The sequence below is a fragment of the Schistocerca nitens genome, chromosome 7, assembly GCF_023898315.1.
Source record: "Schistocerca nitens isolate TAMUIC-IGC-003100 chromosome 7, iqSchNite1.1, whole genome shotgun sequence".
Classification (NCBI taxonomy): domain Eukaryota; kingdom Metazoa; phylum Arthropoda; class Insecta; order Orthoptera; family Acrididae; genus Schistocerca; species Schistocerca nitens.
This window is the reverse complement of record NC_064620.1, coordinates 357,603,869-357,628,485: the sequence shown is the minus strand read 5'-3', so window position 1 is coordinate 357,628,485 and position 24,617 is coordinate 357,603,869. Positions and strand designations below refer to the sequence as shown.

At 41.0% G+C, this 24,617-nt stretch overlaps 1 protein-coding gene across 4 annotated transcripts in view; it reads right to left on the bottom strand.

The window, feature by feature from the left end:
* Nucleotides 1-24,617, bottom strand: part of LOC126194770 (PR domain zinc finger protein 10-like) — a 208,324-nt gene that overhangs the window by 120,172 nt on the left and 63,535 nt on the right. For all 4 annotated transcript variants that reach the window (XM_049933056.1, XM_049933055.1, XM_049933057.1 and 1 more), the window contains 3 exons: nucleotides 17,628-17,905; nucleotides 14,643-14,744; nucleotides 3,776-3,891 (listed from right to left, as the gene is read on the bottom strand). In XM_049933056.1, the coding sequence (XP_049789013.1) occupies nucleotides 3,776-3,891; nucleotides 14,643-14,744; nucleotides 17,628-17,905 (496 nt within the window). The remainder of the gene's footprint in view (nucleotides 1-3,775; nucleotides 3,892-14,642; nucleotides 14,745-17,627; nucleotides 17,906-24,617) is intronic.

Genomic DNA, 24,617 nt, shown 5'->3' with positions numbered 1-24,617 from the left:
GTCTATCTGTACACAGTTTATTTAAATGCATATTAGTGTATAACTGAATGGTGGACAATAATACACCAGAGGCTACATAAAAGTGTCTGAAAAACGGAAGTTAACATAAACAAAGAAAGGGCTGTGTTGCCACCTTAAAATAACAAAACTGCCTGTTTGCATGTATTTTATCCGGTTTTATATAGTGTGTCCCACGAGGAATGGTCAATATTCAGCAATACAACAGGGACATTAATTCAAAACAAAAACTCTAGTATATATGGGCTCTAAAATGCATATCTCAAGAGCTACAAGCACTTGTTTAGTAGATGTGCTTCACAGTAGTGAAGATGAACAATTGTTCACAGCTGTTAAGGTAAGCACTTTAGAGCCTATGTTTACAGGACAATTCTTTTTCTTGTTTTGGCCTCCACTATCACCTCTAAAAATATGAAAAACAAAGAGCTTGCAGCAGAAGAGATTTGTTTCACAGTAATGAAGATGAAAAAGTGATATGCACGGACGAGCGCGCACCCGCCTGCCTGCACACACACACACACACACACACACACACACACACACACGGAGGGAGAGGGGGGGGGGAATGAAACATTATGTACTCTTTACCAAGTCAGTTACTTCTTTTTTATTGTAAAAATTGCTGCTTAGTTAGGAAATAAGAATACAGTTTTAGAAACAATACAAGTGAACTCTAATTTAAATCTACTTTTTTTATGCCAATGATGGTTTGTGTGCATCATCTAACAAAAACATCAAAAAATCTCCCTAAGTGTCAAATAAAAATGAAGACTGTCAAATAAAAATGAAGACAACAATCTCATGTTAGAGATGCTGTAGGAATGGTATGCATAATTTTCGTCATACTATAACATCAACAATACACAAAAACTCATACACCATTTTTAACTTCGTAGTTTACTGTATTAGACACTAAGCGCCTTGTACCCCAGGCATTCTGTAGAAAATGGTCAAAGGGCAGTGGAAAGAGAATGGCATGGGTATCCTCTGCAAGTAGTCACTGTCGTGAGAAAGTCAAAGGGACTAACAAGATAATTTGGGCAACAGGGCTTAAGGATGCTCCAACCAACTTTGTGTAATAACATAGTAAGTTCCTGTGAGCTATGACCCGATAAGAGGTAGCCAAAAAATGGTTCAAATGGCTCTGAGCACTATGGGATTTAACTTCTGAGGTCATCAGTCCCCTAGAACTTAGAACTACTTAAACCAAACTAACCTAAGGACATCACACACATCCATGCCTGAGGCAGGATTCGAACCTGCGACCGTAGCGGTCGCGCGGTTCCAGACTGTAGCGCCTAGAACCACTCGGCCACCTCAGCCAACGAGGTAGCCACGGTAATACATTTACTGAAGTATGTGTGTTTCCAGCACTGTGAAAATATTACATGCAAAAGGTGCTAAACAAGAGATGCCAGGAGAATGTGTACACCAGTCCTAGAAAATTTGTATTAATAAGCCCAAGACAGACAGACAGGTGGTTTTACAGTGGAAATGAAAAGCAGATATTTGACATAGGAGAGGAGGGAAGGGGGAGGACACCAACAAAAAAACAAAGGCACCCAGAACTACGACAAAAACTGCAGTTGCCTCTGGATGCAAGTGAGATAGCAGGCATTGGGGATGCAGTGAATGTGTGCAGGCTTGGGCACTGAATAGCTGTCCTACACAATGGTAAAATATTTAAGCATTTCTTTTGTATTAGCTGGGTCTGATAGGATGTGTGCCATAAAGAGGTTAGTAACAGAGAATTGAATGGCAGATTTTTTAATTGTAGATTGGAGGGGGCCATGCTACAACTTGAATAAATTTATAGCACTGGAGTTGTGTTCATTAGTGTGATGAAAACTTGACTGTATTTTGCAAACTGGATATGCAATCCAGTCATTTTAAAGTAAATAAAGGTTAATTTATAGATTAAAATGGAAAATCCAGGATGGAATGTAACAATATTATGAAAAGGATAGTTGCTACTCACCTTATAGCAAAGTTGGTGAGAGACAGATAGCCACAACAAAAGGACTGTCAGAAATTGAGCATTCAGGCAACAAGGCCTTCATTGGAAATAAATGCAACTAACTTTTTAATAATATTATTATTTTGTATTTACATTTTATTCATTTGATTCAATTGCTGCAGTTAGTTTATAAATTTTGTTTTCTTAAGAGTTTTCAATGTTTCATTGTGGCCAAGTTTGTCCACCTGATAATCTCCCCACATTTCTTCAGTACAAAGGAGGAGCCATTGATCAAGACTGAAGTATTCAGAGGACCCAAGAAAATTCACCAGAGTGATAGCCCCTGCCTCAGAGAGTTTTGAGGGTGAAGTGAGACTGGCAACCCTAACAAATACTTCATGAACTATGGAGATACTCAAACACCCACAGCATGATTTGCTTGCTGGTGAAGTCTGTAAGTATTGCCTTGAAGGAAAGTAGTATTGTTTAAAAAGAGTAGAAGGAGAGAATGAATAAGCATGTTAGGAAAATCAAATGGTGTTTTAAATGGAAACAGGTCTACATCTCTGTCAGGTATTCTGACTTTAAGAATTATTATTACCACTTGGAGCTAATCCAATTAAAGATATGAATTCTAGTAAACTCTATAGCCCTTTGCTGCTGATAAGGTGGTGGTAAGTACTTTTATAAGAAGACTGTTGAGACCACACTGAAGTAGTTTCTGTTCATCTGTATTATAATTTTAATTGCAGTTCCTCATAATGCCTAGCATGGTAGTATTATTCAGACATGATAACATTTGCTTGTTTACCTTTAAATGATAAGACAGTTGGCAACTGGAATGCTTCCACTGAATAGAAACAGTACAGCTTTCAGAGTAACTGTCTACTGGACAGAGCACAGCATCTGTGCCAATAGTTTTTCCCTAATTGGAATGGAACTTTTAAACACAAAAAGAGTATGGTATATTATTTGTTTTTGGTTGATGGAATAATACTGTTAAAATATTTTCCAAATGTAAATTTCGGTTGAAGAAACAATAATCCAGTAAAAATCTTGCGTAGGGAGAAGCCTCCAATTTTAAGGTACTGTGATAATATTTAACAAAAAATATTCGTTGCACTTGGAAATTACACATTTAGTACATTTTCAGATACGATTTCCTCATTAAAACTGTAACTAATTAATTCTGCTACAAACAACGGAAAGTCCAGGTTGGAACATCAACAATATTATGAAAAGGATAGATTGCTGCTCATCGTGAGAATCCTTATTAGTTTGTTCCCCAACATGATAAGTGCAATAAGCAATAACATCACTTTCAGAAAACCTCTCAAAACCTGGAACGTTACTTACACCACTATGTCATCTAACAAAAGCTACTGTAAACCAACCATTACCATGAGAAAACTTATAATTAACATCCAAACAAAATTCAAATTACATCCTACAAAAACAGATGGACCATCAACTACAGCATGAGCAATCACAGATTTAATAAGTATTTGCAACTTACTGTAAAGGTAACACACTTAGTAGCAGACAGGCACAATGAAAAGACTGTTACAGAGTGAGCTTTTGGCCAAAGCCTTCTTCAGAAAAGAAAACATACACACATTCAATGTGATTGTGTATGTGTTTGCTTTTCTTTCCTCAAGAATGCTTTCACCACAAGCTCAGGGTGTAACAGTGTTTTCACTGTGCCTGTCTGCAACTCAATGTGTCATCTTTACAGTGAGTACTAATTCTGCTACAAGTTTAAAGAGTTTGGAAAAAGTCAACATTCTGTAGTAAACTAACCTGTACGCAGGAACGTGTAGCATTAACAAGTGTCTATTCAGACTGGAGGATTTGGTGAACAGTAAACCACATCTGTGACAAGGATACTGTCTGGCAATATGCCATGCTCTCACTCTCTGAAACATATTGAATATACAAAAGTGACAAAAATGTCAAACATATAAAGTGGTTTTACATATCAACAACCAAAGTTCACACACACATTAAAAAGAAAAATTTTAAAAAGAGAGTTAAAATAGTCATGACTAGGAACCTCTCTTTCTGCAAGTGCAGTTCCTTTAACATCTTCTCCTTGCATGCCAATTCTCAAGACAAAGCTTCTAAATTGTGTATCTTTAAGAAGGGAGGAAAATACAAAATAACAGCTTAACTAATATGGGAATAAGTACAATAACACTGTATGTACCATAAAACAAAAGACAGTAAATGTACTCTGAAGATCTGTGATATTAGCAGTTATGACAATACTGCACATGTTAAGGTCTTGAACCTTATAGCTCAGCTCTTCCACTTAGATTACCAAATAACTCAGTTAGGATGCTGGCACAGCGCGCTGACATGTTAACAGAAACCAAATTCCTAATAGGACCAAAAATTTACCCCACAAACTGTTGAACTTACAATTCAAAGCGTAAGTAAGGCAAACAGAGGTCAACAATCGTGAATGATTCAGTAGTCTACGAAAACATTGGGATTGTGTAAGAGTTTGAAGTGATCATAATATATAATTTCCAATGTACATTAATTCTTTGCTTTTATAAGTATTCTGTTGTTGTTCATTTACAGTTGAAATAACTAGCTGCAGTTATGGTGTTTAATATTGCAACGAAGTAAATCTGTTTAAACCCACATTTTGGTGCCCCCGTCTTGATATCCAACTTAGCCAATATCTCATACCGTAGCACGTTATGTGCTAAATACACAAAATTCACATCAACCACACCACATGTCTTCGACATACTTCACAACCATAACTTCGCTATGCAAGACCAGCAACTGACTGCCGACTTGCCTACAAGCACAGTTATCAACCACGTCATGGTTAAGCCGCTACCGTTCTAGCAACAGAGGCCAGTTTTATGGAGTGCGCAGCTAGAGAATCAGTTCTTGCTTGCTCATGTAACCACTGAAAACACAAAATGTGCTGGTGTAAGCTGTTGCCAGCACACCAGTCAGCAAAGACGTAGCAAGAAGATCGGTAGTAGGCACTGGATCACTCAGTCACTGACTCAATCACTCAGTCACTGACTGACTCAGTCTACTTGGCGTTTGTCATTCACTTGCAGAGTGGCCCTACTTAGTAACAGGTTACGAAAGCGACCAGATTAGTGTTTATAGCGGGACTTTTACTTCACCAGCAGTGAGGCTAACGTGGGCTATTACAGAAGAGCTTGTACCACAACACAAGGACTCTGATAAGTAACTTCCTGTTCTTGTAAATAAAGAACCTTGTTAATCCACATGTGCAGTTGTGTTGTAGAAAGAGGATACTGGCCACCAAACAACATCCTCTCCCTTGCTTCCTATGGTAAAGGACACTACAGTGGTGATGAGGATAATTCAGTAGTGATCGAAGTTAATCAACTTGGGCGAAGATTTTCCTTGCTTCTCTTGTATTTTAACATGCAGGGGTGATAGTTTTTCTATTTCCTAATTTGTTGTTGTACTCTTGCATGGATTCCAGGACGGAAACCATGCAGAAATAATCAAATTTCTCTTTTCGGAGACTTTGCTTGCTTTTTGCTACAACGTATTTGTATAAACCATAAATTCTGTGTAAACCATGAATTCCCCACCCCCTCCACCCCCTGCCCCCACACCTCGGCTGCAGACGGCTAATGTGATGGATCTAACACAAGCTTTTCAGTTGCAGAACCAATAAATTGCTACTTTGCTGACGACGGTACAACAACTAATGGCTGCACTAGTTGTGTCGCACAACAAACCAACCAACAAGCCCAAGAAGTGCTGCAAACCAACATAGCAACGTTCCGGAAATTTAATAACACAGAAGAGGACTGGTTCGAATACCTGACACAGTTCCAAGCACATTGTGAAGTTCATCGTGTTCAAGGTACTGTAAAGCTACAATACTTTCTTTCGATTGTCAAGTTCATCATGCTCAAGATACTCTAAAGCTACAGTACGTTCTTTCGATTGTGGGACCCCCGGTGTTCAGGTTAATACAAACGCGACAAACTCTGCTATGACCAAGTAATCACTGCATTAACTCAATATTATGACCAGCAAGTCCAAGTAGCTGTAGCCAGATATCAGTTCATTCACCAGCAGAAAAAGCCGGAACAGACGTACCACCAGTGGTACAAAGAACTAACAGGCAAGACTAGGAAATGTAAATTTAGGTACAGTTGTGGCAACTTTTACAGTGCTCTCATGATACATGATGATGTAATATTCAATGTTCCAGATAGTAGAATACAGGAACAGATCCTAAAGTACTCTGATCCATCACTTCCTCAAGTATTGCAAATTTTAGAGCAATACGATTCGGGCACCATAGCGGCTGATAAATTTGACTAGGCCCCGAATTGACGGGTTGAGTCGCCCCTTGCTCGCGACTGCCCCAAGCAGCCACAACAATGAGTGTGTACACAGCCACATGGACAGCCATGTAGATATATAAACAGGCCTGTGAACTTAGTGAAGTCCAGCCATAGATGTTTTGCTTGCCATAAAAGACAGGACTGCAACATGTTACATGTTAGGAAAAAAAGACAGTGTCCAAGCAGTTTTTTGGCAATGGCACAAAAACACCAATTTTGCTCATGCAGATGCAGTGAACGCTGTGTTTCCAAAACCTACAACGGGTTCTGTCAAAGGTAAGATTAAGGTTGTGCCGCCTCCTCGCCCACATGCTATGCAATGATATTCTAACAAACAATCTGTCTCATTAAGAATTGCTGGCCATCGTGTGAACTTTCAGTTGGACACAGGTGCCTCAGTAACTTTGCATAATTGTGACATATATGAACAGTTAGGTTCACCACGCTTTTCTAAATCTAGCAAGCACCTCACCGCTTACAACAAACAGGAAATTCCAGGGCTTGGGCAGTGTAGTTGCCTGCCACTTACAAATCTCACACTAGGACAGTGAATTTTACTGTGCTGAAATCGAGAGACAGTGAGAACATATTTGGTTTAGATACCTTTTTGTTTTGACTTAGCATCCAAGAAAATGCACTTTCAGTATCGGTTTTTGCACCAAAAGACAATGTCGCTAACTTGCTTAAAGAATTTCGTGAACTATTTTCGGAAGGAATGGGAAAAGCTAATAACTTTGTAGTGCATGTTACACTGAAAGACAATGCACAGCACAAGTTTTTCTGGGCCCATCGCATTCCAATTGCTTTAACAGACAAAGTAGCCAGTGAATTGAAAGAACTGCAAGATATTAGGGTAATTGCTCCCATTCAAGATGGTCAATGGGCAAGTCCTCTCGTTTTGTTGCCTAAGCCGTCTGGTCACATTCGCATTTGTGTTGACTTCAAGTCTATAGTCAACCCACAGACAGTAGTTGACACTTACCATTACCTCGCCCTGAGAAACTCATGGACAGGAAGTTACTTTTCTAAGATAGATTTGTGTGATACCTACTTGCAAATACCTTTGGATGAAGAATCACAGGAAGTGTTCGTAAATACACATTTAGGACTGTTCACAAGTATTTGCCTTTGCCCTTCGGCAGTGCTTCCACACCTGCCAATTTTCAACATTACGTGGAACAGCTGACTGCTAAACTGCCCTTTTGTTCAAACTACCTTGATGATGATGTCATCTCAGGTCGTACACCAGAGAAACACAATGCCAATTTGTGTACTCTCTTTCGAGTGTTGTCAGAAGCAGAATTCAAAAAACACAGTGTGTTGCATGCACAGAAAACCAATCTACTCCACCACAGACACTCGCAGTTTGGCCTAAGATTCAATTGCCATGGCAATGACTGCACACTGACTTTGCAGGACCATTTTGGAACAGTTGTTGGCTCATAGTGGTAGACTTTGTTAGCAAGTTCCCATTTGCAGTACTTATGGCTTCTTCCACATCACGTAGCACCATTCAAGCTTTGTCCTCCATATTTTGCGTACATGGTTTGCCAGAAGAACTTGTGTTAGACAACGGACCACAGTTCACTCCATGTGGTTCTGAACAAGTTTTGTGAACAAAATGGCATTTGTCACGTAACGAGTGCTCTGTTTCACCCTCAAGATGGACCATCACCAGCAGAACTTCTGCATGGCAGCTGCCATTGGGTGCTGCTACACTCACCTAAGCATCCGGCACTGCTAACAGTCCACAAGTATCGCTTTGCACAGCGCAATCTTGTTCTTTTCAGGGTTTATGGCAACTGCTAGTGCTGGGAAAGAGGCATGATCCAAAAACACATTGGCTCTTTTATGTATTTGATTGCTGGTCCCGACAGTCTGCAGTGCCGCCACCAGAACCAAATTTGTTCATGTAGCTTGCCCCGTGATTCTGCTGCTTTTCTTCCACCAGATTCATGACCTCAAGGGACCACGCAGCCTTCGCAGGTGCCCACTGGTGCCACCAGGGCGCCCCAGGAGGAGCGTCCCTGCTTGCCGACTCAATGGACCTGGACCCACCATCACCATCGTCGTCACCACTCCACAACACGCCCTCAGGCCTGGACATTTGACCTGGCCGCAGTTTTCCAAAGGATGTTCCTGTTGCCTCATAAGCCAGATAGCAGAGCACCGTCGGGAGTACGCCGTCCTCCACAGTCATGGCTCCTGACTCATCTCTACGTCCAGCGTCAGGCATCCATCCACATTGTTGATCACAACCTCCGTACATGACAACAGTGCAGCATTTCAGGGGGGGAGGACAGTGCTGGCGTAAGCTGAGCCAGCACACCAGTCGACAAAGATGTAGCATGGAGATCGACAGAAGGTGCTGGATCAAGCACGCATATCAGGAGAGAGGCCAAAGACAGACTCGCAATCATATGCTGCCAATGCCCTCTCGACCGCAAGTATTTAGTTCATTGCTGCTGACCAGAGGGCCTCAATCACTCACTCACAAACAACACATTCTAGTTGGCGTCTGTCATTCACTCGCAGAGTGACCAGAGTAGTGTTTATAGGGGAACATGTATTTCACCAGCAGTGAGGCTACATGGGCTATCACGGAAGAGCTTGTACCACAGCACATGGGCTCTGTTAAAAGTAAGTAGCTTCCTGTTCATGTAAATAAAGAATCCTGTTAATCCAAGTGTGCAGTTGTGTTGTAGAAAGACGATACCAGCTACCAAACAACATCCTCTCCCTTGCTACCCATGGTACAAGACTCTACAGTGGTGATGAAGAAATTGCACAAAGTATAGCTACACTGTTGCTGCAATACAAGAGGACATGGCTACAGAGGTGCAGGACATTTTCGCATTACCAGCAAGCACCAACCATTATATGACCATCCAGAATGCCTTGATTACCCACACGTCGCAGTCTGCGACAAAGCGGCTAGAAGTTTCCACCCCATGGAGCTAGGTGCTCACACTCCTTTCCAGTTACTGTGCCACCTGCAGACTCCAGTGAGTAACACTGTTAATGAAGACATCTTATGCAATATCTAGTTGTCGCATCTTCCACTTGATGCACAGAACATACTGACGGTATGCGCTGGCGATCTCAACACACTCGCACAAATTGAAGATCGCCTTGTGCCAAAATGGACCCATCCGCGATGTCACAGCTGTTTGTCCACAACCTCAAGCAGATAATACTCTTGCTGCATTGCAAGCACAGATTGCCGAACTTACTGCACAAGTCGCTGTCCTGTAGACACAACACTCAAGTCACCAGTAACATCACCACCACTCACAGAGGAAGTGCATCCACTCGGCTACCACTGCAAAAATCTGTTGGAACCACAGGCAATTCAATTCAGACGCGTGGAAATGCAGTCCCCCGTGTGAGATGGGAAATGCATCCGATGTCAGTGATGGTGACTGGCTCACCAGATGGCAGCCATCAACTGTTCATCACAGAACATTATACAAAGCTGCATTTCTTAGTGGACACAGGTGCTGACATGTCAGCATATCCATCTGCCCAGCAACCTCACCCCAACAACGATGACTGCTGCCTTTTTGCAGCCAATGGTTCCACCATGCAAACATACAGTCGTGCCACAATGGTATTGAATCTAGGCCTCCATCTTAAGTTCGAGTGGCAATTTATTGTGGCAGATGTGGTACACCCTATTCTCAGGCAGATTTTTTTCATTCTATGGACTCCTACCTGACCTCCATCATCGTTCCTTCCTTGACACTACTACCAACTTATGCCCGCCCGGTTAGCAGTGCGGTCTAACGGGCGGCTTTCCGGGTGCGAAGGAGCGCCTGGTGCCCAGCACGAATCCGCCCGGAGGATTTGCGTCAAGGTCCGGTGAACCGGCTAGTCTGTGGATGGTTTTTAGGCGGTTTTCCATCTGCCTTGGCGAATGTGGGCTGGTTCCCCTTATTCCGCCTCAGTTACACTATGTCGGTGATTGCTGCGCAAACAAGTTCTCCACGTACGCGTACACCACCATTACTCTACCACACAAACATAGGGGTTACACTCGTCTGGTGTGAGACATTCCCTGGGGGATCCACAGGGGGCCAAACCGCACGATAACCCTGGGTTCGGTGTGGGGCAGCGGAGGGGTAAAGTGGACTGCGGTAGTCGTCGTGGGGTTGTGGACCACTGCGGCTGCGGCGGGGACCGAGCCTCGCCGTTGTTTCTAGGTCCCCGGTTAACATACAATACAATACTACCAACGTAATTGGTACACAGTATTGATGATACTGCAGTCTGGACAATCACAGATGGTTTTCCGTTTGCAGAACTATTGCTGCAGTTCCTGGAAATCAATCAGCAACTACTTCCACTAGCAGGGGTAGCATTTGATGATGCACTATATTCTGATCACACCAGGAATGCCAGTCCATGCTTGACATCATCATTTAACATCAGCAAAGTCGAAAGTATGCTCGCACTCAGAATCTGCCATCCGCCTAGCTGTAGTTGAGTGTCCCCACTCCACGTAATCTTGAAGAAGAAGAAGAAGAAGAAGAAGAATAACAGATGGCACCCTTGCGGGAATTACAGACTGCTCAATGCCAGGATTAGCCCTGATCATTATCCAGTACCACAAATCAAAAGACTAGGCAGCCATCATTCATGGCAAACGCATCTCTCCATATTGGACTTCATACATGCATTCTATCAGGTACCCGTCGCTTCAGATGATGTAGCTAAAACTTCTGTATGCATCCCATTCGATCATTTGAATTTACCAGAATGACTTTCAGACTATGCAATTTTGCACTGACCTTTCAACAGTTCGTGAACAAAGTCTCAGGCAGTCTTGATTTTTGCTATACTTACACTGATGCCTTGGTGGGGTGAAGCTCGGACACAGAACACCTAACACACTTGCACCAAGTTTTTACTCACCTCTGTTCACAGGATTTACTTATCAGTCCATTGAAGTGTGTATGTGGACAGCTGAGGTCCAATTCCTGGGTTACGCCATCACCCACAAGAGAGAGTCAAGGCCATAATTAACTTTCCACAGCCTTTGACAGTAGGAGAGTTGTGACGATTTCCCAGCACCATCAATTTTTTATCACTATTTCGTGTGCCATCATTCACTCTTAGCTGTTCCATTGAACAACGTAATACAAAGTCCACCAAAACTAACGATAAAACTGCTATGGACTAGCAAGGTCGAATTGGCAGTTACCAAAGTGAAGATCACTATCGCAGAGGCTACTCTGTCAGCGCACCTAGTTCCGAGGGCACCTCTCGCTCTATGGTTGATGAGTCTCCTGCCAAAATTGATGCCGTACTGCAACAACAAGCAGATGAACACTGGCAGCACTTGGCATTTTTCAGCAAGAAATTATCTACCGATTTCAACAGAGCGTGGGCAACCTGCGATCATGAATTGTATGCTGCAGCATATGGCACTATCAGGAAGTTCCAACACATGCTTGAGGGACAACAATTTACACTGGTCACAGTCTCTGACACATATTTATTCTTTGCTGTTGTTAGTACTCCATTGCTGTCCACGTATAGTTGCTTGGACTGAAATGTCTAGTTACTATTATGGGGTTTAGTTCTGCAATAAATTAAATCTGTTTAAACCTGCAAGAATTTAATTTTACAATGAAATGCAGAAACTATGAACTAGATATACAACCAGATGCAGCCACTTACTCACACAGGCAAGTACCAAACTTCTCAACACAAATTAATCACCAGAGTATTTAAAACGCATTACTATGCATCCTCATTATTCCAATGGAACCACCATAAATGCTGTACTTACGTTTATTTGGAATATATTTCTTTTGGGTAAGACAGTAATTTGTACACATGTATGAAACCTGAGACTGCTGTAGGAAATTTCACCTCAGACTACCGTATTGGTCTGTCAGTAAAACTTATTGTAGTTAGACCAGCATCTTCCACTACTGCTGTGCTGTTGAACATCTCTTTTCCTGAGGGTTGACATTATCTCACTCATGAATTAAATATAAATGCATCGAATCCATGTCACACTGGTGTAAAACAGTACCAGACCATGTACTAACTGCATAACACAACATGGACATGTAGTTACACACTTTTCTTTCAGTTTCCAAGCAATTCCATTAACTAAAAACTGTCCTCCTCCATCATGAGTCATCCGTTCAAGAACTAGTAAGCAGCTATTCCTATGCAACATAATGTATCTCAAACTACAGCTGTTCCAGTACATTAAACTGCATCAGAAATTGATTGCGGATGTCCGATATCTGTAACAAGGGGTGGCCGCCAAACCCCACGATGTCTGGAGATGGTTTCACCATGTGTTGAAGACACTGGCCACAGCAATGCCCAAACACCCAACAAGTTGTGCAGTTTCTGAAATTCTCATGCTGAGCCTCTGGGCCATCACAATCTGCCCTTGGTCAAACTCAGATAGATAACACACCCTCCACATTCTACACATGGGCAGCACGCTCACTGATACTACCAGTACTGCACGTGTGTCTGACTAGCAGTCATTCCTCGCCAGGTGATGCTGCTATCGCCTGGACAGGTTCATATCGATAGTAGGTCAGTGGTCATAATGTTCTGGCTGATCAATGTATACTTAACTGTTTACACCAGTTTAGGATAGTCAGACTGATTATGAACCAAAATGTGACGAAAGAAGAAACAATTGCGAGTGAAATCAAAAATCTATTTTTCTGAGTGTACAACATTATGATTTAGGAGTGGGAAAAACACAGTAGTTTCTTCTCCGTCAATGAGTAGTAAAAAAATACCCACAATTCAAAATCCTATTATGTACCCTTTCCACATATGTCTTAATAACTGATCAGTCAAATTAGGCCAAGGTGACTAGTTCTCAGGCTGCAGTAAAAATGACATAAATATCTGTGAAATTCTGTTTCTATAGTGTTAATTCAGGCCGCACAATAAAGTTGTCAAATGTCAAGCTGCTCTGCAGAATAGTTTCAGATTTTAGAAACAGTCTTTTTTTTTTTTTTTAATGTTTATTCAAATGATCAGAAGGCAGGAGGAAAGGTTAAGGTTTAAAGTCATGTTGATGACAAGGTCATTAGAGATGTAGTACATGCTTGGATTTACCCTAAGAGGCACAGGGAGGTCATGGAAAACTCAACAGATGTTCTGCTCAAATTTGTTACTGTGGCTCAGACATGGATCCACTACATGTTACAAATGATATACCAATTTAAATTTTAAAGTGGTGGATGAAATCTGCACGCTAGATCACCTAACAAAAGGTTAGGACAGTAGCTAGATAATTACTAGGCAACCCTTCTGTATCAAATGAACGACAAAATACAGAAGAAGTGATCTGGATTGCACAAGAAAAGTGTCTTCTTTTATTAGAACAATGCTTGTGTCAACAAAAGTGCCTTGGCAGCGAGAAATCTGAAGGATTTAAGCCCTATTAGTTGAAATGTCCACCCTATTCGCCAAACCTACCACCCTGAATTCCAACTTTTCATACATCATTCAAGATTTGTGGCTGGAAATGTTTGGAATTCAAAGGATTGTGACAGCTGTACAGGTATTTTGCTGACCTTCCAGAATGGCACTTCAGGGATGGAATATAACCACTAAAAAATTTTGGACAGTGCATGTGCTAAAAACGGATTACCCATAAAAATAAGTGCACTTTTTACCTAAAAGATGTCATTTACTTCACCTTGACACCTTGCCAAACTTATGCATACTTCTTTTGTGGTCGTCCTTATACTGTAGTGGTGAGCATATAAGAAGGTTGATGATGTGGGAATTCGCAGCACACGGGAGCAGTGTACCCCAAGATACGCAAGCCAATAGTGTTAGTCTGCTGCATCTGTCAGTAGTGTGCACTTGGGGTGCACTTAGAACATTTAGTATTGATTTTAATGTTGATGTATGTATGACAAGAGCACTTAGCCAGTGTAGTTATTAGTGGTGGCATAAACAAGACATGTCTAGTGTTGTGTTAAAAATGATGATAACGTTCTAAACATACAATTATTTTGCATAGAGTGTCAGAAGCAGAAACTGTGGCCAATGTGGCACTTGCAGTAACACTGCCGGATAACAGAATAGGCAGCAAGGTGCTGTGTGGGACAAGGATACAGAGCACACTGGCGCCGCTACCAAGTATGCTTTGTCTGTCCCTGCGCAGAATGCTTTATGAACCCACCTATTTTACTCGTACACAGCTACAATTCGTGATGTCAATGGACGTGAGTACATAAGTAGCACTTTCTCTCAACAGTACATTCAGTGTAATATGTGAAATGCAATAACAGCAGAGAACTCACCCTGATATGCTTTGGAACAATAGCATCCTGCTGTGGAGGCCACCTGCCTGGACGGAATGCTGATCGATTATTTAGCTGCATTCCATAATGTTCACCATCAAACTGCAAGTGGACAAATAAATCATGATTTGGCTAATGATTAGGTATAGTATGTAACAAAATGAACAGAAGTTTTATGTTTTCAGTGTACTATTGCTGCCACCATATACAGTGTGATATTTCAAGAACTGTTTAAGATATTGTCATTCTATTTTGAGCCAGATGAACTGTGAAAAGTTTTCAATAAACAACATATAGTCTCTTTTCATAGCTATATTAACTGCAAAGACATTGATATCAACTCTTCTTTTTCGATAGGAACACTACTAATTTCTGCTGCTAATATCATAGTTCTTTACAAGTTGAATTCAACAGCACTTTCCAAGAAAATGATATATTTAGAACTTATGATTTATCTGTTTTGAATATGAAACTGACTGCTGTTTTATGCGGAAGTTTGTGATTTCATAACCAACTGAGGAAATTAATCACATTGGATTGCATAACTGTGATACCAGTACAAAAGGGACATAGGTGAAATTTAGCTTTCATACTGTCTGTCTCATTCTTGTATGTCAAGTGCTGGTTAGTTTGAAAACATAAGTGTCTTACACAAACCAAGAGACACTAGATATACTACTTCTCTACAGAAAGTGTAGAAGCAACACGAAGGAACAACTGAGCTGTACCCACAAAGGTATCCTGAAAGATGATGTTCAACAAGAATGATAATTCAGTGAATGTGCAAGAAATTGCTTTTGGAAAAGGACTGGAACACTATGCACAGGGTAAGGACCAACCCTGGAACCAGTGGATCCAACAAAACAACATGTTCTGGAAGTTGTTGCTCATTATCTGTATGTTACCTCTAAAGAAAGTAGGATTGCGTCTGGAGTAAGTCAGCCCAGTATTCTTCACATTTTGAGTCAAAAAGCTTCCATCTTTATCATTCTTTTGTGATTCCCTTTTTGTTTGTTTTGCTGATGTAATTATGCAATGTAAGTGTGTATCTTGACACTAAGCTCATAAAGTATTGTGATTATTTAATAATCTTTATGCCTCAGTTCCCTGTTTTACAAATCCATTCAATTTTTGGCATGCATCTTTAAATCAAAGCTCTGGAAGCAACAAAAGCAGAACTGCCACTATAGTTAACTGATGCCACCTCTACATTTACACCTACATCTATACTCTGCAACCAACCGTGAAGTGCATCGCAGAGGATACGTCACATTGTACCAACTATTAAGGTTTCTTCCTGCTCGATTCACATATGGGGCACAGAAAGAATGACTGTTTGAATGCCTCTGTGTGTACAGTAACCTCATGATCCCTATATGTGTGATACACAGGGGTTGTAGTATATCCCTAGAGTAATTATTTAAAGCTAGTTCTTGAAACTTTGTTAATAGACTTGGTATGATATACCACTTCACCAGCAGAACTGCAGAGGGCGAATGAAATTCTGTTACTCGGTTCTGAGGCAACTTCAGGACATGTTGTCCAACCCACCTCCCACTTTCCTCCAAATTTCACGGAAAGCTGAATCTAAGAAATTGGTAAGTGCTGATATTGCCTGCAGGGAAACCAGCAACTGTTGAAATTAAGTTTCTCAGGACAGCCACAAGTTGCATTCACTATGTTTTATTGGTCGGTTTCACTCTTAAATTTAGCAAGAGCATCACCACAAATGCTGGAATTAACAGTTTAAAGTACAGTAATTGCTCGATTGCATTGCTGATGTCAGTGATTCACTGAATCTCCAACATTGGCACTGTAATCAGCCAACTAGTGTACTTTAAACTGTAAATTCCTGAGTTTCTGATTATGATCTTGTTAAATTCACACTGGTCCATAAAACATACAGAGTGCAACCTGTGGCTATCCTAAGAAACTTACTAAGAAATATGGATTCTTGGGCCTTTGAGAATCAGCATTTGATGACACAGGTTGAACATCCGAGGCAGTGGAGTGTGAATGCATGGTGCATGATTCCTGCAGACTACCTGATTGGTCCCAACTACACCAAAGAAACCTTAATAGGTAAACGATTTGCACAAATTCTTACCGAATTGCTATCAGTTGTCCAAGAGAAAGTACCACTTGAAGTGGTATCACCACGATGAGTACATGGCTCACTACTCACTTATGGCTGGGGAAGCACTTACCCAATGCACAGGTTTTATCAGTCAGTTCTTTCTCTGGGGGTAACTCCAAGGTGAAGAAGGAGAGAGCTCTCAGGAATCAGGAAGAGCCGCTAATTAGTCCTCCCCCCCCCCCCTGTGCTTCTATCTGCAATCCAATGTCTCCTCCATGTCCTCCATGCAATGATTTATCACCATTCAGTGATTTACCACCAGGCAGTAATTTCTATAGATAAAAAGCTTTCCTCTCATGAGCTGCAAACTATGTTTGCATGTAAATTTTGCACATGCTTTACTTTCAATGGTAGATTATAATTTACAGTTGATTGTTTCACAACCTATTGCATTTTCTTGCTGATGAGCAACATACAGACAACAATTTGAATCTGGATTTCCTCTCCCTAAACAAGAGTCCAGCAGTTTCATTACCCCACCACCTCATTCAGAACGAAAGACATGTCCAGACATTCATATAGTCTTTCTTCCTCCCTTTTCTCACAGTAGAACGTGCCAAGGTCCATCTCCTTCAACCACATATTTTTAAAAATACATAAAAATATCACTCTTACAATGACTTATTACAAAATTTGATTTATTTAAAGTAAGAGGAGTCACCAGAAGAAAGTTCCTTTGCAGATGATACAAAAAGAGCACAGAGAACAAGAAACATCAAGACAGTAACACATTCCCCAAAATTATGGTCAGTCATTCTTCTAGATCTGTCATACATTTCCCATTTACAGCATTCTTTTATCATTTCCCTGTTTTGGCTGATAATCTTTGACAAGAATTTCCGACAAACCTTAAAACAATTGCTGTTGTTGAGATGTTTCTGCAAATATGATGAACTTTTGAAGATCTGTGCACAACAGAAACATTCCCATTCCCACAAATCATCTGGCACATTAGCAGCAGCATCACTGCCCAACTTTACATCAGACTTTCCATTCCGAGGCAAAGCCGACGGCTGTTCGTTGTCTCGTTGCAGTTGCTGCTGGAGCAATGGAGGAGACGCAGTTTGTACTCCAGCATCGACACACTTCTCCTGATTCTCACACAAAGTGACAACTGGAGCAGAACCTTTAAAGAGAGATAAAGCAAATTATTCCGTGTTCAATTAGTACAGTCACACAGTAAAAGATTTGCCAATTCAACTAGTCAAATATAAATAAAAGCAGCTGCAATCAAATAATGAACAACATAACAAGAATATGTGTCTATGATGCACCAGGTGACCCTCTACTAACAGAAAAAGTGAAAAATCAATCAAAGCACAATGTACTTACCACTGAAGCATACAAAAAGATTTGGAATTCTTTTTAACAGTGAAAGAAATTACTACCAGAAATCATTATACACTGGGCAGTCAGGATTTCATTAATCCAGGAGCTGTTGTCTGTTTTCACAGAGCACATGAGTGCAAACATTGATCAATCACACTTCACAGTGAGAAATGTTCATTTTTGCACTAGTGAGTACTAAATCAACCACTTTCCACACAATTTAAATATCATACAAAAATATGTCACATTATCTTAAAGAAGGAATGCTCTTTTAGTGAAGCTGTAATATAGATCTCCAATGGAGACACAATGGTGAATACAGTGGATTGTAAATCAAGCAACTGCATGGCGATCCTGATGTAGATTTCTTTAGATGGGGATAGATAGTTACTTAGTTATTAATATACTTATTTATTTGAATGTTCCATTAACAGTAATTGCAAAGTCTCTCTGTGATGTCAAATGACTCATTTTATAATTATGAAACACTTTCTCAGTGAAACAAATGAGAACATACTGACCACTTACGGTTAACTTAAGTTACACACGTTCCTGTGTGTGTCTCGTGCAAAGATTTATACGTAATTATGTCAAATCTTTAAATGTGAACTTTTAGGTTAGGCTTAACTTTGACTGTTATGAACATCACCTGAAAATACACTATAATTTATTTTTCGTGCTAAATGTATCAAACGACATCTGGCAGCAGAAGGCAAAAAATTATTTTGTTCTAGGGAGCGGTGAAATACGTCTGGAGAGGCAAATGAAAAAGGTAGTTATGCCTCCAACTTTTCAATTCATGAGTGCAAACAGGAATCATCATTCACTGAAGCTTGCTTCACCCACAATGTGTTTTAACAGTGGTGACAAGGATAAAAACGTGTGTTCTACTGTGGTCTCATATCAATAGCGGCGACGAGGGTACACTTTTTCAGCAATGATTGATCGGTTCCGGCACTGTGTGTCTTTGTGCTCCCTCCAGATTGCTTTCCCTGTGTGTTAGTGCATTCTCGAGGTGGCATTGTGGCTAGTTGGCTTCATTATCGGTTGCTTCTGGGTTACGGGAGATATTGCTTTAGTGTGCATGTCATGTACTGTTTCGTGTGAGTGATGTAATAACACGTTTGTGTACATTTTTTGCATTTTTGTGGACTGCATGGACACAAATTACCATGTGTTTATATTCACTCTTCCCTTTGTGTTTTTGGAGGTTGTTCATCACTGGTAGCTGGTATTGCTTGCCTGTATATCAGAGCTGATAAAGCATCTGAATTGGCTCCAGTGCTCCCTCAGGCTCTAGTGAAGACTCCTATGGCTCCAGTGACTCCTACAGCTCCAGCATCAGCTCCTGGTCTCATCAGTCACCCAGTCACACTCCCTCTAGCTGTGCCTGAAACTCCTGCAGCCATGGCCAGCCTTCCTCTCAAGGGAGGTACTGCCCAGTTCCAAGCTAGCGATGAGGCAAATGTCAGTTGGCCCTGCGCCTCATCCCGTCAACCGCCCACCGCCAGCTATGCCCAACACCCAACACTGCTTCGCACGTTGCTATGGTCAGCCCTTTTACTAAGGTTGGCATCGCTTGGACATCAGTTAGTGACAAGGTTGGTGACCACATGATGCAGCTCCATGGGTCACTTGGCGTTGACGTCCTGCCCGGCCCTATTACCCCTTCCCTTCAGCCATACTCAATGCTGCCCGGCCACTTCTCGCTTTCACCACAAAGATACAGCCGTGGCCGGCCTTCCTTATGAGGGTGCCACAAACTTCACCTGTTGCATGCTCACTGCCCCTCTGGTCATAGCCCGACACTGGTCCTGTTCTCCTGCACCTTCGCCACACGGATGCAGTCATGGCCAGACTCCCCACGAGGTTGGAGCACTACATCATTCAGCACTGAGGTCCTCACTCACATCACCTCCTGTTGCACCCAAAGCTGTGCTCATGGCGCGGTCTGTCTTCCAGTCTCTCTTGAACAGATTGAATACTGTTCCTATCACATCAGAGGAATATGAAAGAGTTCAGTTTAATCAAGTATACTACCACACACAATTGGTACCCAGGGTCTATGATTGAGAAATTTAATAAAAAAATAATAGTAAAGCTTGAGGGCTCATGGAAGGGAATCATTCCACTGGAGAAATGAACAAGTTTTAAAAGATTCCACATCATGGATACATACCCGAGAGAAGTGTAAAATAAACTGATGTCAGCCAAACATAGCTCAGCATTTCTCATACCAAACAGTTTCTGCAGTAGGTTAAAGAACCATGAAGTCTTCGAAAAGGATCCCTTCTCCTATCCTGATGTCTGTCATACTGATACAAGCCAGATGTGTAAGAGCAGATACACTGGCCAGATAGGTAGGAATTTTCATACAAGATTTAAAGAACCATTTTCATACAAGAGTTAAAGAACACTTACACCTGGACAATTCCTGTTCAACTTTGACAATCAATCTGACAACCAGCATCAGCTGCAGCAGGTTAGTAATAACTTATCCGTCTTTGACACTGCAGAAAAAGGTCAGATACTCAATATCCTTGAAGAAACTGAAATCTTAAGAAGACTTTATTCCCATCCTCTCAATACCATTATGACTGTACTGGTCTATATCACAAAAATATTCTACTTAATTATGACATTACCCAGGCAGGTTAAGGTGTGCAAACATTATATTTTTCCTTTTGTTTTCTTTTTTAATATATTCGTATTGGTTCACTTCCCTGCTAATGTTGTAATGGTTCCATCTCCTTTGTGCTGTTACTTCCCAGTTTCCTGGTTTAAAAAGTTCATCAATCACATAGCCATTTCATACCATATCTGCACTATGGGTCATGTGTGGCCTCGATATTCACTGCTAGAATTTATTATTACATAGTTTTCCTGTTAGTGCTCCTGGTCGTGCAACATGGCAGAATGATTTTTATGGAATTTATGTAAGTAATTATGTAAGTAATCCCACACAATATGTGATTTATCTTCCCATATTTATTGCATTTTACATGTTTCAAGATTGTGGTATCTGGTCATGATGTCTGTTTTTCTTTGGATTTTTCTAGGACTTCCCTTTTATCCTTTTGACATGGAGCTTCCGTTCCACAACAACTTCAGGGTGAGGATAACCTCCCATAATTAAGTGATTTTATTTGTGAAGTAACATCCCGTTCTCTCTTTGAATTTATTTTAATTCATTTTATAAATTTTAGCCACAAAGTTCATTATCTGACATTACAAACTTGAGGATCCCTTTGATTTTGTCTTGCAACACAGTATTTCCATTATTACAGTTTACACCATATGGTGGAACTAAGTGCTCCAAAACCGGTCACGTATACAATAAAATATTGTTGATTCACCAACTGTTGTCCAGCTTCTTTATTTTACAAAATGGACTTATACAGCTGCAGCCAGCCCATAAGAAGAACTTTCTTAGAATTGAGAATTAGTTTCTTTTTGCATAAATTTTGTTCGTTACTATGAAATAACATGGACATCACGTCACAATGTATTTCTGCTAATTTCAATTTGGTCTTTGATGAATAACTGACGAACAGTTAGAAGCTCTTCTTATTGACAGCCATCCACAATTATCTGACTAGGAAAATGATGAATTATTGGTTTTGACTGAAGACTGTCCAGCTGAGATTGATGTAATTGACTGCTAACAAATAAGAATGTTAAGATGTACCAGGAGAATAGGAGATCCTTAGAAGGTGAACTCCTCTGACAGTTAAGATGTATAAGATGTAGAAAATATGAATAAAAAGCCAAGAAGAGCTGTGCTGCAACCAATTTCAGAAGTTAGGTCTACAATGTTGGCCAACTACTAAAATTTGTTGAGGCAAGGAATGCCTCAAAATGCAGGAAAACTCCCTGCAATTGCTTCATCAGGAAAGAGGGAAGGAGAGGGAAAGACGAAAGGATGTGGGTTTTAAGGGAGAGGGTAAGGAGTCATTCCAATCCTGGGAGCGGAAAGACTTACCTTAGGGGAAACAGGGACAGGTACACACACACACACACACACACACACACACACACACACAAATCCATCCGCACATATACAGACACAAGCAGACATCTATGATATATATTGATATGTCTGCTTGTGTCTGTATATGTGCGGATGGATATGTGTGTGTGTGTGTGTGTGTGTGTGTGTGTGTGTGTGTGTGTGTGGGCGCGCGCGCAAGTGTATACCTGTCCCTGTTTCCCCCTAAGATAAGTCTTTCCGCTCCCAGGATTGGAATGACTCCTTACCCTCTCCCTTAAAACCCACATCCTTTCGTCTTTCCCTCTCCTTCCCTCTTTCCTGATGAAGCAACCGTGGGTTGCGAAAGCTTGAATTTTGTGTTTGTTAGTGTCTCTATCAACATACCAATGCTTTCATTTGCTAAGTTACATCATCTTTGTTTTTAGATATATTTTTCCCATATGGAATGTTTCCCTCTATTATATTCAGATCAATATATCAGTATTTATGAAGAAGTGCTTTCTTTATTTACAATCCAGTCATTGATGGTACATTAGGGGAAAAATTCATGTTGTCACAAAGGTAAGAGGGAGTGCCATAAATAACATACTAAAAATTCTGACCATCAGCGTGTGAGCACAGGGACTGGAATACTTTTCACAGAACGAAGAATATCAAATTCCCCAGCTTCAGTTTTCCAAAAATCTGAAGAAGCTCAGAAGCTTAAATTGGCTCTCTCTGCAACACAAGTAGGTGAACCAAGTGTTATAAAAACTGCAGATATTTCAATGTTAAGTCAAGACATGCATTACTACAGAGCACTATTCTAGACTTGAACATGATCAGTCCCAATCCATAATACATATTTGCACCCACTTGCAAGATTTACTCATCAGGAAATGGGGCGAAGGGAGGAGAGGAGGGGAGAGGTAGAATACAGTTAATTTTGAGTCTTACTCCAAAGTTACAAAATAGAGGAATCTATCTCCCTTGTAATTGTGTAATTTAATGTTTCAAATGTAAACAATAATATGGTAGACAAGGCAACAAAACGTTGCTAGTTGTATTAAAGAAGTAGCTCCTCTTTTCTGATGGCATTGGCAACAGTAAACAGCATGTGCTATGATGAGCCAGGAATGATTCAATATGTTTGCGTATTATGTAAAGATACTTTCATAAGTTTGTAAAGTTACTTTCTCATGGGTAGTAATATCTCTGTTTGCCCTGGATTTTGTAAAAAGGGAATTTACATTATCTAGAAGATACTCTCATCTTGGTTTCAGTAATCAGGTTATTTAAGAAGGGCGGGTGATTGGCCCACCGCTTATGATTGCCTTGGTGGGGCTGCCACCTTATCGCCCAGGCACTGACGACTTACCAGATGTTCAGTATATGGGCTTGGCATTTCCTCTGCACCCCTATATGTGGTTTGACCACCAGCATCGGTTAAGTGGGGGAAATGGAAAGGAAAAAAAAAAGGATAGAAGACATGTTTTCGATAGGTAATTGTGGGACACACTTGGTATGGCTCCTCCCCTTCAGCCTTTCCAGCATGGGTGACCCTGCCAGTATCTACGCTACTGCTGGCATAGCCCTCCAACTTGGAAGGTGACTAACCACATCAAAAATCAGCTCCAAGTTTTTATCAACCACTGTCTCTGGCGTATTTTAAATGTGAGATGGCCAGATATAATGACAAATGATGATCTTTGGAGGAAGACAAATCAGCAACCAATCAATATACAAATCAAGGAAAGAAAATGGAACTGGATTGGGCATACATTGAGGAAACCAGATGGAGCTGTTGTTAGGGTGGCGTTGGACTGGAACCCTCAAGGAATTAGAAAACATGGTCATCCCAAACAGACCTGGGAAAGGACGATTGAGAGAGAAGCTGCAGAGGTTGGGAAAACCTGGAGTGATGTGAAGAGACTCACTAGAAATCGTACCAGGTGGAGGAATTTCGTCATGGCCCTATGTTCCAGAGGGAACGACAGGAACTAAGTCAAGTAAGTCAAGAGGATACTCAATGCTTTGGTTGGGTTTGTACTTTATTTTAGGAGAGATTGATTTTTAAAGGACAAGATAGTACAGCTAAATCCTTGGTCTGTTGTAGTTGAAGATAGTGTAAAGACAGAGGAGTGGCTGCCAAGTTTGTTTTGTTTGAATATTCTTGTCAATCAAACAGATGGAGGTTACTATTTGTGCTGCTACTCTCCTGACAGTCAACAGTAGGGTGTTAGAACCAATTTTCATGGCCTGTGGGGGTGAAGCCAGCTATATCTGTTCTGTTTGTTTGGTGATCATCTCCTTCCATCACCCCACCAGTGAAATACCAGGGAGGGATCCTTGGGGTGAACTATAGGATGGATAGCTGTCTTTTGGGACTGTCTTTTTTTGCCTTCTTCAGTTCTAACATTCCTAGTCTTTCCTTTCTTTAGTCCCTTCTCCACCAGTAGTGCCATACGTCTTTCCTCCCTCTTTCCACATGCAGCAGTTTCCACCTCAGAAACACTTCACCTATCCACGTATTAAAACC